Here is a 17,315-nt window from a genome sequence, read left to right as displayed (position 1 = left end):
TGAGTTTCTGATTATAGAGTCTTTTAGTCCTCGACCCTTACTTTGCCCTTAATTTTTACTTCACAGGCTAATTTTGTGGTAATGTGCTAAATTCCTTTGGCCCCTCAGCTCCTACTCCTGATGTGCTTTTTCTTCACACATCACCTTGATCATTAAGGTGTGTTGTTTTTTACAGCATTTCTTTCCTGAAATATTTGCATTTTTATCTACCAACATAATTCCTCTGGTCAAATAATAGATACAGTAAGATTCTGAGATTACCAGAAATAAATGATCTCTGAAAACAAACTATTTCAATATAGCACATATACATGAAAGTAACCTCACCTTCTAGAAAGTATTCACTTAGCTGTGACATCATTTGGTAACACTCAGGAAAGCAAGCATCATTTTCCAGCATTGCAAACTCAAGCCACAGGTGACAAGTGGCAAATCCACTTATTTATAAGCAGTGAATCCAGACTGAATTTGACTGGAACGCAGGCATTTTCATGTGCAGTGAATTCTGGCTGGTAGGCAGCTGAGTATTCCTATCTGAGCCCCTGACCTCTCTCTGAGTCCTTCTCATCCACAGATGCTGGTCCCAGGGGCCTCCCCTCGGGCTTGTTGTCAAACACAAGCAAGGTGAAGTCGGGCCAGTGACTATAAAATGCTCTAATGTCTCATCTTGCCTTTTTCTTTGTTGTTCTGCATAGTGTTCTTTTCATTTTCCCTCATTGTACTGCTAAACTGTTTGGCTTTTTAATGATCCATTGCCATATAAATCTTAAGCTTGATACAACAGGGTTCTTTTTTTATCTTTTTAATTAGTATTTTTGGTGAGCATCGCTGCCAATAATTTCCAGCTGTTTTTAACTTTATGGAGACAATATAGTCACCTTGAAATTACTAAGGATTATAATCTATTTAGGATAATTTAACCTTTTGTTTTGCAGTCCCAGGCTGTCTAATCTTCCTGGCTGGTCCCTAAAGGATGGAAACATTTTCTTGGACAAGGTAATGAGTAACTGAAGTGTAGCTACAGCCAGTGGAAAACCCTCTTGTCATATGAGGGCCATCCATCAGTAATGTGATTGATGGTCTCATCCTCCCTACCCCCATGTATTCTCCCTGAAAAAATCCCAAGATCCATGTAGGGTCTTTAGTAGTTGGTGATTTTGAAGAGCCTTTTAGGGAATCCCTGTTCAAATTCAGGTCCAGTTTTCTTATGTGAAAAAATTAAGAGCTGCAAATACATTTTATCACCACAAAGAGAAAACTAGGATTTTTGTAGTTGCAATGAGATTTTCAAAGGTGATATTATTTAGAGAATTCCACCAACTGTATGGCTGGAAGGAGTAAACTTTTAAAAGAAGCAACAACTTTAAAACTCTCTAGTATGTGAGTTTTAAACTGCTTTCAGGGGTCAGATCAGGTAGGGCATTATAAAGTTTGGGTCTTTGCGGGGTGAGGGGAGGTCACAGAAGGTTGCGGGAAGGTATTGTCATCGTCTGATCGGATCACTTTGACCTCTGGGTGAGGAACAGACTGAGTGCTGGTGTTTAACTTCCCAGGCAGTACATTCTGGGGGGATTAGGGTGAAAACCTGTTCTTAGGTAAGTTTGTGTGGGGGGCCTTCCAGACTATGTTCTATGATCTTATTCCAGCCTTTCCTGCTAGCCAGGAATGGACAATATAGTAGGTTATGAAAAAAGAACATAGTTCCAGGAAACTAAGATTTGGGGTCCTATCAATTTTAATCACTGACTAACAAGGCCTAAAGTAAATAACTTGTTTTTTCTAGGCTATTAAGTTTTTGACATTAGATTATCTTTTTAAAAAATACATTTTTATTGTTTTCAAAGAGGCAGGGAAATAGAGAGAGAGATAGAAACATCAATAATGAGAGAGAATCATCAGTTGGTTGCCTCCTACCCGCCCTCCACTGGGGATCGAGCCTGCAACCTGGACATGTTCCCTGACCAGGAATCAAACCATGACCTTCTGGTTCATAGGTCGACGCTTAACCACTGAGCCACTATGGCTGGTCGACATTAGATTATCTTCACAGTAATTTCTTCCTCATTATTTAGGCAGTTAACTTATAAATGAGAGACCAAAGGTACAAAAAGGGTTAAAAACTTAAAAGCTCATCCATGCCATTCTTAGTCTTCTAAATCATTCTTTCCCACATCTCAGGATTAAAAGACTGACTATGTTTAAAGATCCTTAAAATGATTCATCTAAATAAGGCATTTCCTTCCTGTAATAGATATCTATATACACTGAGTGGCCAGATTATTATGATCTCTGAACGCATAATAATCTGGCCACTCAGTGTGTGTGTGTGTGTGTGTGTGTGTGTGTGTGTGTGTGTGTGTGTGTATTAGAGGCCCCGGTGCATGAATTTGTGCATGGATGGGGTCCGGCCAGCCTGGTCAGGGGGAGGGGACATGGGCAGTTGCCTGGCCTACCTGCTGGTCAAACTCCTGGTCGAGGGGACAATTTGCATATTAGCCTTTATTATATAGGATATATACTGAGTGGCCAGATTATTATGCATTCAGAGATCATAATAATCTGGCCACTCAGTGTATATATAAAAGCCTAAGCGGCCATTACGACTGGTCGGCCAGTCGCTGTGACGTGCACTGACCACCGGGGGGAAGACGGTCAATGCAGGAGCTGCCCCCTGGTGGTCAGTGCACTCCCACAGTCAACCTCCCGCGGTCCCTCCCCCCTGCCGGCCCCAATCGGGACTGGGCGAGATGGCCCTGATCAGCCCCAATCGCTGGCCAGGCCATGGGACCCCACCTGTGCATGAATTGGTGCACCGAGCTTCTAGTTGTTAAATAAAGAGGTGTTCTTTTTACAGAATTAATTTCTGTGAAATGCACCCCAACCTCAAGTGCAAGCCAAGTGTATAATTTGAAATGAGATTTCCCTCACAGTTAACCCGTAAAATTATGTGACATTCAGGAGTCTGTGCACCTGAAATCAGCCTGAGTCTTCTGATAGCTGTAAATTATTTTTCCCTGAGAAAGTCTCAGAAGCATCCCATTACCAGTGCATTGTGAGCAAATGACTTGCTTATGTACGTGAGAGCATTTCATTAGAAGAGAGTGGTGAGTAAAACCCAGTGACATTGGGAGTGCACAGAATGGCAGGCCTGCTTCTGCAGTCAGGAGGGAGAGCCTCGGAGGAGGCTTTGTCACATGAGGTAGGCATGCTGTGGTGCGTGTAGACTTGTGGGGAAGAAGATTATGTAGCCAGTTTAAGACCAGGCAGAGCTTTGAAATTTCCCAGAATTTGTCTGCAATCATTTTTAACCTCATCCTAAGGGATTCGGGAGTCTTCTCTCATTAAACATAATTGCTTATTTGTTTTTAGCTGGCAGATGCATTGTAATTAAGAACTGTTTGCAGTCTCTTTTTTGGCTCAGCCTTTCACTGGTTAAATGGTATTCATGGAAAAAGAGGAATCAGAGTTTACAATGAAAGGCGAGGGGAGGAAATATTCTGTCAAGGTTCTGTTATGAGACTTGTAAAATTCAAAAGGAAAATAATATATAGTTAATACCCTATGTTCAGATAAAGATTGAGAGTAAAATCATTCAGACTGAAATATAAATATAGATACATATACATAGGAATATATAGAAAAATATGTTCAGTGACTAATGAAAACCCAATAGAACAAAATTCTTGTTCTGGAAAGAGCAAACTGTCAACCAAACTATATATCTATATATATATATAAAAACCTAAGTGACCAAACTACCAAACACCCAGTCACTATGACGCTTACTGACCACCAGGGGGCAGACGCTCAATGCAGGAGCTGCCCCCTGGTGGTCAGTGCACTCCCACAGCACTGGAAGGCCGCTTAGTGAGCTTACCGAGCGGCGGCAGGCGCAGCGGGGCCAGAATGAGCAGGAACGGTGCAGCGCCCAGCCTGGGCTCAGGCTCTTCACCGGCCGCCTGCTGCTTCACGCACCCACAGGGATCAGCACCCACAGGGATCGGGCCGAAACCGTCAGGCTGAGGGACCCCACTGGTGCACGCTAGTTTTTTTATAGTCATAGATAGCTTTGACAGGATGGCACAAAAAATTCTCCATAGATTTCAGTTTCAGGTATCAGTGAGGGAAGACAGCAACTCTAGTGGCCTTCTGGAGGCATTGCAGCAGACCCTGTTGGTGGCCCACTGTGTCTCTTCAGTGTGCTCTGCCGTACTTCCAGCTGCCAGTCCCTGGATGGTTCGCCAGAGAGTTTTTCCTGCAATTCTAAAATGCAGAGGTTCCTATATAAATGCCTCAGATTCCATGTCCCCTGGGTAGGTAATTTATACACCAGAGTCCCCATGGATTAAGTCCCACTTGCCCACAGAGGTGTATAGCTCAATAACACATCCATTATTGGCCCTCTTCCTTACCTTTTGTCACTTGCCCATCCTCCCCCTGTTTTTCAGCACCTTCCATTAAAGCTTGCACTCACCCTTTCCTCAGGGATATTTGTGTGGGAGTCCAAGCTAAGGCAGGCATATCCAATGTGGTAGGTCATGGGCAGCGTGGGGAATTGTATTACAAATATGCTTTTTTCTTTTGAATGATTACATTTGGTTTATAATCTCAAATAAATTGCATCCTCTGCAAGGACAAAGATTATATTCATGAAGATAATTGGGGGGGTGGTAGTTTAATTCCTACCTTCTACTCTTCATCCCCCTCCTTTCTTGCCCCTTGGCCCTGATTGCATAATAAAATCACTGGAGGTGCTCGTTATAAATACAGGTTCCATGACCTCATCCCCAGAGTTTCTGATCCCTTGGCTGTTAGGTGGGGCCCAGGAGTCTTGACTCCATCAGTGTGCCCATGCGTATTCCAATGTTGCTATTATTCGAGAAGCATTGGATCATGAATTATGGAAGCAGCGTGTGTCCACACATGGCTTCCTCGAAGAGCCATCAAGAAATATGCATTCAGGTCCTGAGTCCGCCACCTACCAGCATTTGTTATCCTGAATAAGACACGTAGCCTACACTGGAAACAGTTGGCCTGCATAACCTTCTAGCTTCCCTCCAACTCTAGCCATCTCTGATTCTTCATGGCAAATATGGTTTGAGGATGAAATTTCTCTGTTGCTGTATCAATTGGATATTTCTCCCTAGAATTTTTCCTTTTCATTTCTTTCAGGAGCTGAAGGAGTGCTCGGGCCATGTATTTGTGGATTCTGTGCCTGAATTCTGCTTACCAGAGGTAAGATTAAAGTGAATCTCACTGTAGAAACAAAGCATATCTCGTCATCTCAAAATGAAGTCAAGAAATAATTATAAGGGGTTTAGCTTCTCTCTTCAAGTTGAAATGAATCTGTTATTTCAGTCACTTTGTTACACAGCTGAAATATCATTTAGGAGTTCTTTCTGTTGTCTGGGCATCATTTATCACTCTCTTCCTCCTGTTCCTAGCTCCTTCCCTAATCCCCACTAACACTTGTGCTCTTGAGCAAAGTAAGGAAATAGCTCAGGCCTTTGTTTTGTAATTACAGTGCCTGTGACTTAGATTAGCCCTACTTTTCCTCGTCTTGCTTAGAGTGGGTAACTGGGAATTGCTGTTCTTCAGCCAGTGCAGTAAACTGTAAAATTTCTTGCTGACCTGAAAGATCACATTGAATATTGCTTGAAATTCACAGATTCTGAACTGAGTTATGGATATCTGTCGTTTACATATTATCATTATAGTGAGACTCATTATAAGAGTCCCGGGCCAGTTCCATCCTTTAAAGGAAACAGAGATCAGTTTCCATTAGTTTTAAAGGAAACGCATCTCAGCTGACAGGCCCAATCCCCTGAGCGGCCTGGGCGCTCTCAGCAGACAGATGGAGTGCAGGGCAGCCAGTAGCTAATCCGGGGTTCCTGAGGAAATCAATGAGAAGCTACCATCCTGTCTCCTCCTTGCCGCCCAATGGATCACAGCACCGGTAGGAAATTCTTTTACAGTCCAGTGCCAAAGACAAAAGAAATGTAGAGCCCTTTCCCTTATTTTTGTCCTCTCTTCCTCCCTCTCTTTCCATTTCTACACTTTCTTTGATACCCTATAGGTAACCATTTTTCTCTCTTCTAAGTACGTGTGTGTGCCCTTTGAAATACCTGAGTGAACGAAAGGAAGGAAAACAAAGAAGGACGTGGTCATTGAAGGTAGCAGCAAAGGGAGAGAGTTTGAGGTAGAGTAGTAAGAATAAGAGTGAAAGAAGACAGTGATCGAGAATCCTGAGCTCTCCGTGCCTGCAGTTAGTCTCCCTGTCACCTTCATTTGTCGTCGAAGAACTGGTGGGGCAGTTCCCCACCTGTTCAAAGACCCTAATCCTGGTGCTGTGTTTATTTCCAGTTTACCGCACACGGCACTGACTGCTACACCCTCAGTTTATGGACAACAGTGTGGAACCTGAGTTGGTGTTCTCATGATTTTTTTGGCCTGCTCCATAGGGTGCTAAACTTTGAAATTAGACAATTAGCATTTTGCAATTCACCTTTGGCAAGCTCAGAGAGTATTGATATATTTAGGATTCTAGAGCCATATAATTTTTTTCAACTTCTGTCATAATTTGTGGCTTATATAACAAGTTAGTAGTAGTTGCTATTTTAAGGTAGAACCAGGGCATTGCATCATCAGGAGAAAATAGGAGAGTCAGAGAATCAGGAGAGAGGTGCTTACTAAGCCCATTCTTCACTGACTTGGGTGAGTCGGGCAGACCTAACCCCAGTCCTCATGGAATTTATAATCTTGTATGCCTACCTAAGCATCCTAGTGTCCCCAAACTTCTACACCAGGGACTGCATATAAGGCCCAGGACAGTATAATAGGCAAGCAATAAATAAGGTAGTTTTGACTCAGTTTATAGGCTGTAGAACCCAAGTGTCCATATACAGTTTAAAATTAAAATAATCTTTATTGGATTTCACTGAGTTAAAGTATGTAAGTAAATATTTAAATGTGAGTATATAAACATGGCCTGGGTATTAAATTTATTTCTCGGATGGAAAAATGTTTATGTAGACACTGTTGACATGTGTGCAGACAGAATATATATACCTATTTTCTTCCAGCTGTACCCACCAAATTTTTCATCATTCTAGACTCTGGGCTGATTTTTTTATACATTAAAGAGAAATGTCAGATATTCTCATGCAGGTCCTGTACATGGCAGGGAAGGAAGGTAGAGAAGCTTCGGAGCTTGGCTATTGCCTCAGCTGTCCTTCCCCATTTTCTTCTAGGTCTGTCACTCTGCCTCTCCGTCTTCATGTCTTTGTGTAAAAGTGGTTCTAGACCCGGAGATCACTGTTCGATCCCAGTCAGGACACATGTCCAGGTTGTGGGCTCGATGCCCAGTGGGAGGCATGCAAGAGGCAGCCAATCAATGATTCTCTCTCATCCTTGTTGTGTCTCTCTCTCTCTCCCTCTTCCTTCCTCTCTGAAATCAATAAAAATACATTTAAGTAAAATCAACAATAAAAGTGGTTCTAGAGCGGTGGTGGGCATAAGACCAGCAGAATGCTATGTGACCTTTCACGGTGAGGACATTGTCTTGGAAGTGCAGTGTACGACATGGGGTCAAGGGTGATGTAAATTGAATACTGTCATTAAGCCTTTTATTCACACAGATTGCCATTGCCCTCGGCAGTATGTAGCTTTTGACCTCGAATCTACATGCCGTTCTCAGGAGCTGATTATGCCTCAGCAGCCTTATTAAATTAACTTATTTCATGTGTCAAGTCATTCAACCAGAAAATACCCACAGCAGAATGGTACATTGTCTCTGTCATTTGCAAAGAAGGCACAGACATCTCTGTCACTTCTCCGTGGGGGGCGTACTAGGGCAATGACCCGTGCTTCTGAAAGACTCCCTCGGCTCGCAGCATGCTGTCCTCAGTGCACCGTGCGCTTTCCCCGGGGTAACTTCCGTGACGGGGACTCAGTGGTGGAGGTGATTGCGTCTCAGTTTTCCCCACAGAAGGTGCTGCTTGTAACTGCATCCCTCCAGCAGCAGAGCCGAGGCCAGTCCTGCGCTGGCTATGCAGCTGGGAGGGGACAGAGATGAGTCAGCAGGATTCTTGACCCGAGAGACATTTACTGTGTAAGGGACAAAGTGATATTTGAGTGGCCATGGTACAGAGTAATAACTGCCATAAGAGGGACATGCATGAAGTGCCTGGCTGGTTCTGAGAAGTGGTTTCTTTCATCTGGGCAAATCAGTAAGAGAATCATTTCCTCAGAAGAGAGTTTTCATAAAATTTACTAAACATGGTAGCAGTTTTCCCTAACCTGCCAACTTGTCTTTGCCATTTTCACATGCCCTTAATGGGAAAAGGGGTAGATTTGGGGTTAAGACCAGGGTAAAATAAGAGTATAATTTCCTTTTGTGACTCTGTCACTACTTTTTTTGGGTGGGTGGGGGGGAGGTGTCTATATCCAGCACTAGTGGTCAGAAGTTACCTTAAAAAACCAACAAAAGTCAGTTCCCGCCCTAGCTGGTTTGGCTCAGTGGATAGCCCATTAGCCTGTGGACTGAAGGGTCCCAGGTTCGATTCCAGTCAAGGGCACATGCCTGGGTTTCAGGCTCGATCCCCAATGGGAGCTTACAGGAGGCAGCCAATCAATGATTCTCTTTCATCATTGACATTTCTAACTCTCCCTCTCGCTTCCTCTCTGAAATTAAAAAAAAAAATAATCGGTTCCCACGTTTGACTTTGGAGGAGCTGGTTTCTCTGTGCTGCTCCCTCTGTTCCCACAATCAGTGGCGGGGCCACGTAGCATTCTAGTTCCCCTCACAGGTATATTGTGCTGTCTGCGTCGTGTTCCCTGGTCTCACCTGCCAGGCAGCATTTATCCTCATAGGTCTGACTCGGAACTCGGTTCAGTGCATCCCGGCGCTGCTGGTGTCCTGGCTGCGTTCTCGTTGTTAGCCATCCCGTCCTGCTACCCACCGTCAATATCAGGAAACATCCTAACGTGAGAACAGAAGTGTCGCAGGAAGACAGCATCATTCCGTAGCACCCAAACTACTCTGCATTCTGACAGCTTCCCCTTTCAGTCACAGCATGTTGATCTATGGGCTCGGAACAGATATGCATCATCCCCTCTCCTTTCTTTTCAGACGGAGCTAATAGATCTGTCTACGGTAGATGTGATCCTCATCTCTAACTACCACTGCATGATGGCGCTGCCCTACATCACTGAGCACACCGGGTTCACAGGCACGGTGTACGCCACCGAGCCCACCGTTCAGATCGGCAGGTGAGACACTGCTCCGTCCCGTGAGCATGAGGCTCAGAGCTCCTTCCTTCACTGGTGACTGCTGATAGAGTGCTGTGCCAGGAGTGATTGTTATTCCCTCCCTTGCAGCCGACCCCGAGAAGAGGCATGAATAGACCGCTCTCTAGATAAAACAGATGGTCACTGGAATCTCCCAGAGGCTGATGCTGCCTGTAGTCTTCACTGTCATTTTTTTAATCAAAACTGGAAGAAGGAGTTCCCGAGACAGCTCCTCTGTGCACATACTAATCAGGGGAGGTAACGTTTAATAAGATGCCACAAATATGCACTGCAAAGAGCTTCCGGAGAAAGGAACAGCATATTTAAGAACAGAAGAAATTTTATTACTTTGCTTTCAAAATGCCCCCCGTTTTATGGATTAGTGTGGACTAAATGCAGACAGCATGTAGAAAACTAGATGGGTAAGTTGTCTGGACTGTTAGGAGACTGAAATGCAGAACTCCAGGGAGTAAAAGCTCAGGCCTCCTTTGACTCAGAACACCCTGCTGTCTCATGGTTGCTGCAAGTGACCATAGCATCAGTTAGTGAGAAGAAAATTAATCCAGGAGAAAGAATTGTGTTGAAGCAAACTAATAAGTGTGGTATAAGATGAAACCATCAAGACCAAAAGTATGGGTTCTAGTGTCTTGCAAAAGTCCAACAAGATGGAGTTACCAGAAATAAAACAGTATTTCCTTATTTTTGTGTCAAATCACATTACCTGCAGTGTGTATAGGAAAATGAAGGGATCTGAGAAGAGACATTATAGGATCGTAAGACATAGGAGGTGATGGATCAGTTTCAGGGAGAGTTTGAGGTGAAAACATTGGACTCCAGTCTGAAAAAGTTACAGCTGTTCTCCTGAAAGCTGTAACCAGAATGATAATGAGCCTGGTCCCAGATCTTAGATGCTGAGACTCATACTGCACCTTCAAGTTGAAAGGAGGGGTGATATTAGGAATCCTCTCTAATAAAATGGTAATATGCAAATTAACCATCACTCCACTACATAAGCCACGCCCACCAGCCAATCAGGGCGAGTATGCAAATTAACCCCATCCAAGATGGCTACAGCCACAGAGAGCAAGGTTTCCCAGGTAACAGAGGAGGCCAAGCTTTCCGATAGCCGTTGCAGGCCTAAGCCTCCACTCAAGCTACAAAGTTTCAATTATAGAAGGTAAACAAATTCAACAAATGGCGGCAGAATGGAGCTTGAGAGAGCAGGCCAGGGTTGCCGGCAACAGGGGAAGCAGAGCTTTCCGCACACCCTGGCTGGGCTCACCCGCTTAAGGCTACAAAGTTTCAATTGTAGAAGGTGAATTAACTGCCACAGAAATGGCTGCCGCCCCGGAGGGAGCAGCAGGCTTGGCTCCGCTCCAGGCTACAAAGTTTCAATTGTAGAAGGAAAATAAATTCCAGATACCAGGGCCTCCACTTGGGTTGCCAGGGGGCATGGCTGGCCTGCAAACCACCACAGGTCCCTTGCTCAGGCCACCCCACGCCCCAAGGGAACCCCACCCTGATCCAGGACACCCTTCAGGGCAAACCAGCTGGCCCCCACCCCTGTACCAGGCCTCTATCCTATCTAATAAAAGAGTAATATGCAGATTGACCATCACTCCAAAACACAATATGTCTGCCCCCATGTGGTCAAAGATCCTGCCCCCATATGGACACAAGATGGCACCACAAGATGGCCAGCAAGAGAGGGCAGTTGGGAGGCACCCGGCCTGCAAGGGAGGGCAGTTGGGAGGGACCAGGCCTGCAAGGGAGGGTAGTTGAGAGGGACCAGGCTTGCAAGGGAGGGCAGTTGGAGGTGATCAACCCTGCAGGAGAGGGCAGTTAGGGGTGACCAGGCTGGCAGAGGAGGGAAGTTGTGGGCAAACAGGCTGGCAGGGGAGCAGTTAAGCATCAACCAGGCTGGCAGCAGAGTGGTTAGGGGGTGATCAGGCTGGCAGGCAGAAGCGGTTATGGGCAATCAGGAAGGCAGGCAGGCAAGCAGTTGGGAGCCAGCAGTCCTGGATTGTGAGAGGGATGTCTGACTGCCTGTTTAGGGATCCAACTGCCCACCAGGATCGGGCCTAAACGGGCAGTCGGACATCCCTCGAGGGGTCCCATATTGGAGAGGGTACAGGCTGGGCTGAGGGACAACCCCCCGCCGTGCACAAATTTCGTGCACCGGGCTTCTAGTAAATAAATGGAAATGAAGTGAAGACGCTCAGCATTCAAGGGCTAATACAGTGATGGTTGATTGGGAGAGGATTGGAGTCAGTATGGATCATCTTTACTGGGTTATGCAAGGGGTCTCATGCTGTTGAAAACCTGCTTCCAGCTTATTGGTCTTCCTGTAGTTATCCAGGATTCTGACAGTTCTCTGTACATGAACCCCTCAGAGCATGTGGACCATTGATCCCATCGAGTGGGTTATTTCTTACATTCCCTCAGATGTGGTTCTGTGGTAATCCATCTTGCGATGTGCATAGCCTGCCCTTTTGTAGGTCCTTGAGTTAGGTTTTCAGGATCAGTCTTTAGAGCAGGGCTGGGGAACCTTTTTCTGCCAAGGACCGTTTGGATATTTACATCATTATTCACGGGCCACACAAAATTATCACTTTAAAAATCAGCCTGCTATATTTGGTCTAACATTTCATTAACTCACCCCTAATGCCTTGGCAGGGCCAGACCGAATGATTTCTCAGGCCTTATAAGGCCTGAGGGCTAGACAGTCCCCACCCCTGCTTTAGGAATATTCCATATGGAATTTTGTTAATCCCTAAGACACACATGAAGAAAAACTTTAACCAGTTTAAATTGGACATTTAATATTTTATTTTCTTTTATTTATTTTAAATATATTTTTATTGATTTTAGAGAGGAAGAGAGAGAGATAACAACATCAGTGATGAGAGAAAATCTTCAATAGTTGCCTCCTGCACACCCCACACTGGGGATCAAGTCGGCAGTCCGGGAATCGCACCTAGTCTTCTGGTTCATAGGTTAAAGCTCAATCGCCGGCCAGGCCATTTAATATCATTTTAAAAATCCAACCGACCCCTGCTGCCACCAACAGCAAGTACTTCACGATCATTTAACTTTTTCTCCATTTGTATTTTTAGTTCCATAAGGGCAGCGATCTTAGAGTGAGAATTAAACCAGAGGCCTATATATGTCAGTGTTTGGAGATGAAAACATACCAGGCTTGTTTTTAGAGGTGAACTAAATCATTTATGTTCCAAATTTTTAACTTAGAAATTCAATAGGAGGCTAGATTTGTATTCAGGTTTATGTAAAATGGTGCCCACATTCATATGCAGCAGAGGGAAAGATAATTGGGGAGGGAGAAGGCAGACAAGCCCATTTCTGTTGGCTTCTGTGTTGGATTGCGGTGTTTCCCTAGTTCTTCTATGAATGTTCATCACTTTTTTTGTTTGTTTAAACCCAGGCTTCTCATGGAAGAGCTGGTGAATTTCATTGAAAGAGTGCCCAAGGCGCAATCTGCCTCCTTGTGGAAGAACAAGGACATTCAGCGGTGAGCAGAAGGCCTGTCTGTGCCCCTTAGATTCTCTTCTCCCTGTTTATAAAAGGGTTATGATTGATTCAACCAACATACTTTGAGAGGCAACCATGCCATGGGCAAGATATTGTGCTGGGCCTGGGAGTGTTTAAAAACTAGTAAAACAATTGTCTTTGTCTTTGAGGTATTTAGGAGGCGGTGGAAATCAGACAGCAGGTAGATTACAAGTGGGATGGAGGCATTAGGTTTGATGCTTGATCACAGTGCTGTGGGCACTCAGAGAATGAAGAACTCTCTGCTTAGGGAAGCCGAGGAGGACTTCCTTAGGAGTGACTTTCTTCTTAGAGGAAGAAAAGGACTTTTCCAGATGGAAAAGATTCAGGCACAGCATCCTAGGATATAGTGTATTCAGGGAACAGCGTGGATTAGACTGGGTAGAGTAGAGAAGAGAAGATGAAACTAAAGAGGAACGTTGAGGCAAGATAATGAAGAAACTTAACGTGTCACATTTGAATATTATTGAGAGTGGCAAGTCCATCAGTGGGGCTTTATAAGGAGGAGGACATGATCAAGTATTTGTTCTGGGGAAGGTACCTCTAGCAGCGTGGAGAGTGGATGGAAGTATACAGCTGGGGGCAGGAGACCAGCAGGAAGATAGTGTCAGAAACCCAGAGGAGAGAACAGAGGCCTGAGCTAAGGCACTAGCAATGAACATGAGGGTCTAGCTTAAAAGATATTTCTGCGATAGAATTGAAGAGAATTGGTAAGAACTGTGAAGAAGATGAGATGTTGTAACAAGGAAGGTAAGAGGAGCCCTGAGTGGAAGCCAAGGGGAAAACTTGTCTGTGGTCTCAGATATGCAGACTCATCAGCACGTAAGATGGACAAGGCCCTTGGCTGTGGACATTCTAGGGAGGTTAGTTTCAGTGGCCCCTGAATCAGAAATCAGGAGATAAGAGGTGAGGTAAGTAGAAAGATAATAGATGAGGCTCTCACACTTCATTGGCAGCGGAGGACACCAGTCAGTCCTCACACACTGCCGTGTCTCTAACCCTGCCCATCGCCGCCCTCACCCGGCACCACAGTCACCCAGCCTCTGGGCCTGGCATCCAGAGTCAAGTCAGGGCTCGTCTGTGACTTCTCAAGAAGCAAACTCTGACCAACGCCCCTCTTTTCCGTCTGTCTTGCCACCGAGTTCTCTTTCCCTCTAGATCAGTGATTGTTTGCCGTCTAGTTATCTAAACTTAAGAAAGTCTTAGTTTTTGAGAATATTCTTACTTCAAGAATACATAAATATAGCTAGGAGAATGTGCTTTGTTTTTATACTGTATCTATTTCAGAGTTTGAGCATGTAAATTTCCTCTATGCATTCCTTTGTATGAGTTATTTATTTTATTTAGTGTAGTTAGCCCTATTCTCAATGTTTTATTGAATACATTTATTTATTTTTTCTTTTTTTCAATCCTCACCTGAGGACATTTTCATGGATTTTATAGGGAGGGAGAGAGGGCGAGAGAGAGAGTGAGAGAGAGAGAGAGAGAGAGAGAGAGAGAGAGGGAGAGAGAGAGAAACAGAAACGTAGATGTGAGAGAGAAACATGAACTGAACCCGCAACCCAGGTATGTGCCCTTGCCAGGAATCAAACCCACAACCTTTTGGTGTATGGGACAATATTCCAGCCAACTGAGCCACACTGGCCAGGGCTAAATTTATTTTTTAACATTATCATTTTACAGAAGAGAAAGCAGGCACAGAGAGGTTAAGTAACTTGTTCAAGATCACCCAGCTACTGAGCTACGGTAGGATTTGGATTCGAACCCAGACAGTCAGGCTAATCTGGTTCCAGAGTCTGTGCTCTTAACCACTGTGCTGGACCGCCTCTTGGATACACACACATTTCTTCTCACGTGTGTGAGACCCCTTTCATGTAAGGAAGGAGGAAGGATGTGTAACTGCACTTTCTCTCCTGTGTTTTATAGATCTTCTTCATGCCTCTGTGTCCTCACTTGGGGATATGGTGTCTGGTTTGGGTTAGGAAACGTTTTCTCTTACACGCACATGTCTGAGTCTTTACATGGTTTCCTTGATCTGCCCACCCACCTGCTGAATACAGAGACCCCCCTCACCTCATTTTGCGTTTTATTCTCTGCTCCCTTTCCTCCTGCCATTGCTGTACCTTCTACCCTTTTTCTTTCTCTCTCCATGTGCTCCCTGAACCACATTGGACCCCGGTCTCTACATCCCTCCTTGGAAAGCAGAGAACTTTGTTTTCTTTCCCCATGGAACATGTATGCCTTGGCTCCCCTTACTTCCTCCTTTTAAATTTATACCCTTTATAATATTCTGCTGCAAATAGTTTTGGCACACCAGAAATGACGTTCAAAGGTCACTATTTCCTGACTCCCAAACCCTGGGCCAAGTCTTAGGAAGTTCCAAGTCCTTATTTTGCCTTTTCTTCTGTGACCTTGAGCGGAGTCCTTGGCACTTTTCCTTTGCCTCCCATTTATAAAACACAAGATAACTGGCTTACAGAAGAAGTGCTGTTGTATGTTCGGGAGAGGGGTGAGTTGAGTTTGAAGAAGCAGAAGGGTAGGGTGGGGCTGAAAGTTATTTTTTAAGAATCTTAGAAAATCTGCCTTTTAAAAAAATGCTAATTGAAATAAAATCTTGAATTTGCTATCTCGCCACCTGGTGGGCAAAAGTCAGACTTGAAAACCAGCTGGGTAAAGGAGCAGGGAGAATAACGTGCTTTGGGAGAAAACCATATTTCATTATTTCATATATCATGACCATATTTCTGATCCTGGTCAAGTATTTTGTTTCTGCTTTTGAGCATGAGATGAGCTCTGCTTATTGATAGAGAAAGAGGAGAGTCTAATTATTGGAACAAATATATTGAGGTGTTAGAAAGACAAACCAAGAAAGCTGTGTCGTCTTTTTTCTCCTGGGTAAACTCAGCATACATATCAGAAGTGGCAGAAGAATTTGAAGAGTTTTTTTGTAGTTGACATCAGACAAAAAAATCCTTTTGAAATATCCGCCTAGAATTTAACCTTGGCCAGAATATGAAAAGGGTTTCATTTGGACAATATTTATGCTAAAGGATTTATGTCACTTTAAAATTTTTCTGTCACAAGCCTCTTGATCTCTAGTGCCCCAGAGTACTGTGGCGTATGATATTGAGAAGCACTGTTTTTTGCTGTCTAGTACGTTGACGTTTTCCCCAAGTGATATCGGCTATGTCTTCTCTTCATTTCTTTTTTTGTTGGTGTTTCTTTTTTGTCTTTAATTTCTGCACTTTCCTTATCTGATTCCTCTAAAGTAGGCATCACAAACTGGGGTGGGTCCAGGCATGGGGAAGAGAAGTATAGGAGTGAGGTGAGAGCCAGGAAGTGTGGATCAGAGACCTTACCTCTCTAATGGAACAGCTGACACACAGCTTCAGCCGATTGTGACCACGTGGGAATATGAACCTGTCACTGACAAATCTTTTTTTTTTTTAAGAGAAACTCAAAATTTGGATGTTTTAAATGTCCTTTTTGAATACGTTTGCTCACACATTAAAATAAAATCCCGTATGATCCAGGTATAAACACCTCTGTGAGTTCGATTTGAGATTTGAGCCCCCAATTTTTTACTTCTGCTGAAACCTCATGCAGGCAATCTCTTGGTTAAGTGCCTTAAATTAATGCATTTTAGTAGCTTAAGTTGCTAATAAGACCATCAACTAAAGAAAACAATAAATTAAAATCTTTCTAACTCATTGGTCAAAAGAGTTTGACAAAGTCCCTTAAATCATTTCCCTTAAATCATAGTTTGAATTAGCATTTGATTTAGTATTAGTACGTGTACCAAAAAAACTACTACTCTTGCTTTTTGGCAGCTGTCTGACTCCCTGCCTCAGGTGACACTTCTCCTGAGATTTATTTAGACGTTGACCATCCTTCTTCCTCATTTTGACGTTGCAGTTTCGTCTTCTTGAAAAAAAGAGAGTTTGAAGGGTAGGAAAAGGAGAATCCCTTTTGGTGTATGGGACAATATTCCAGCCAATATAATTTTTGAGTTTCTAATTTTCCCATACCCACTTCAGAGTTTAGATATTTTGTTTAAAATATATTTTATTGGTTTTTTACAGAGAGGCAGGGAGAGGGATAGAGAGCTGGAAACATCGATGAGAGAGAAATATCTATCAGCTGCCTCCTGCACTCCCCCTACTGGGGATTGTGCCCGCAACTAAGGTACATGCCCTTGACCAGAATCGAACCTGGGACCCTTCAGTCCTCAGGCCGACACTCTATCCACTGAATCAAACCAGTTAGGTCAGAGTTTAGATATTTTAATGGGTAAATTCAAAGCAAAATATTTCACTTAAGAAACTAACCCATCCTCTAGTATTTTTTTGTTTAAGGCTGCCATTTTTTTTGTATAAGACTAGAAATCTGCAATTATAATTCAGGTTCTTGTCATAATGCTCACAAGCATTAAGGAATTATGCACTGATACATTCCAGGCT

The 17,315-nt window shown here is 43.9% G+C and overlaps 1 protein-coding gene across 1 annotated transcript in view; it reads left to right on the top strand.

Moving 5' to 3' along the window:
* Positions 1-17,315, top strand: part of INTS9 (integrator complex subunit 9) — a 95,047-nt gene that overhangs the window by 35,551 nt on the left and 42,181 nt on the right. The window contains exons 3-6 of the mRNA XM_008150748.3: positions 936-996; positions 5,173-5,235; positions 9,131-9,270; positions 12,731-12,817. Of these exons, the coding sequence (XP_008148970.1) occupies positions 936-996; positions 5,173-5,235; positions 9,131-9,270; positions 12,731-12,817 (351 nt within the window). The remainder of the gene's footprint in view (positions 1-935; positions 997-5,172; positions 5,236-9,130; positions 9,271-12,730; positions 12,818-17,315) is intronic.

This window comes from Eptesicus fuscus, chromosome 6, assembly GCF_027574615.1.
Source record: "Eptesicus fuscus isolate TK198812 chromosome 6, DD_ASM_mEF_20220401, whole genome shotgun sequence".
NCBI classification, from domain to species: Eukaryota; Metazoa; Chordata; class Mammalia; order Chiroptera; family Vespertilionidae; genus Eptesicus; species Eptesicus fuscus.
This window is presented reverse-complemented; position numbering and strand designations above follow the sequence as displayed.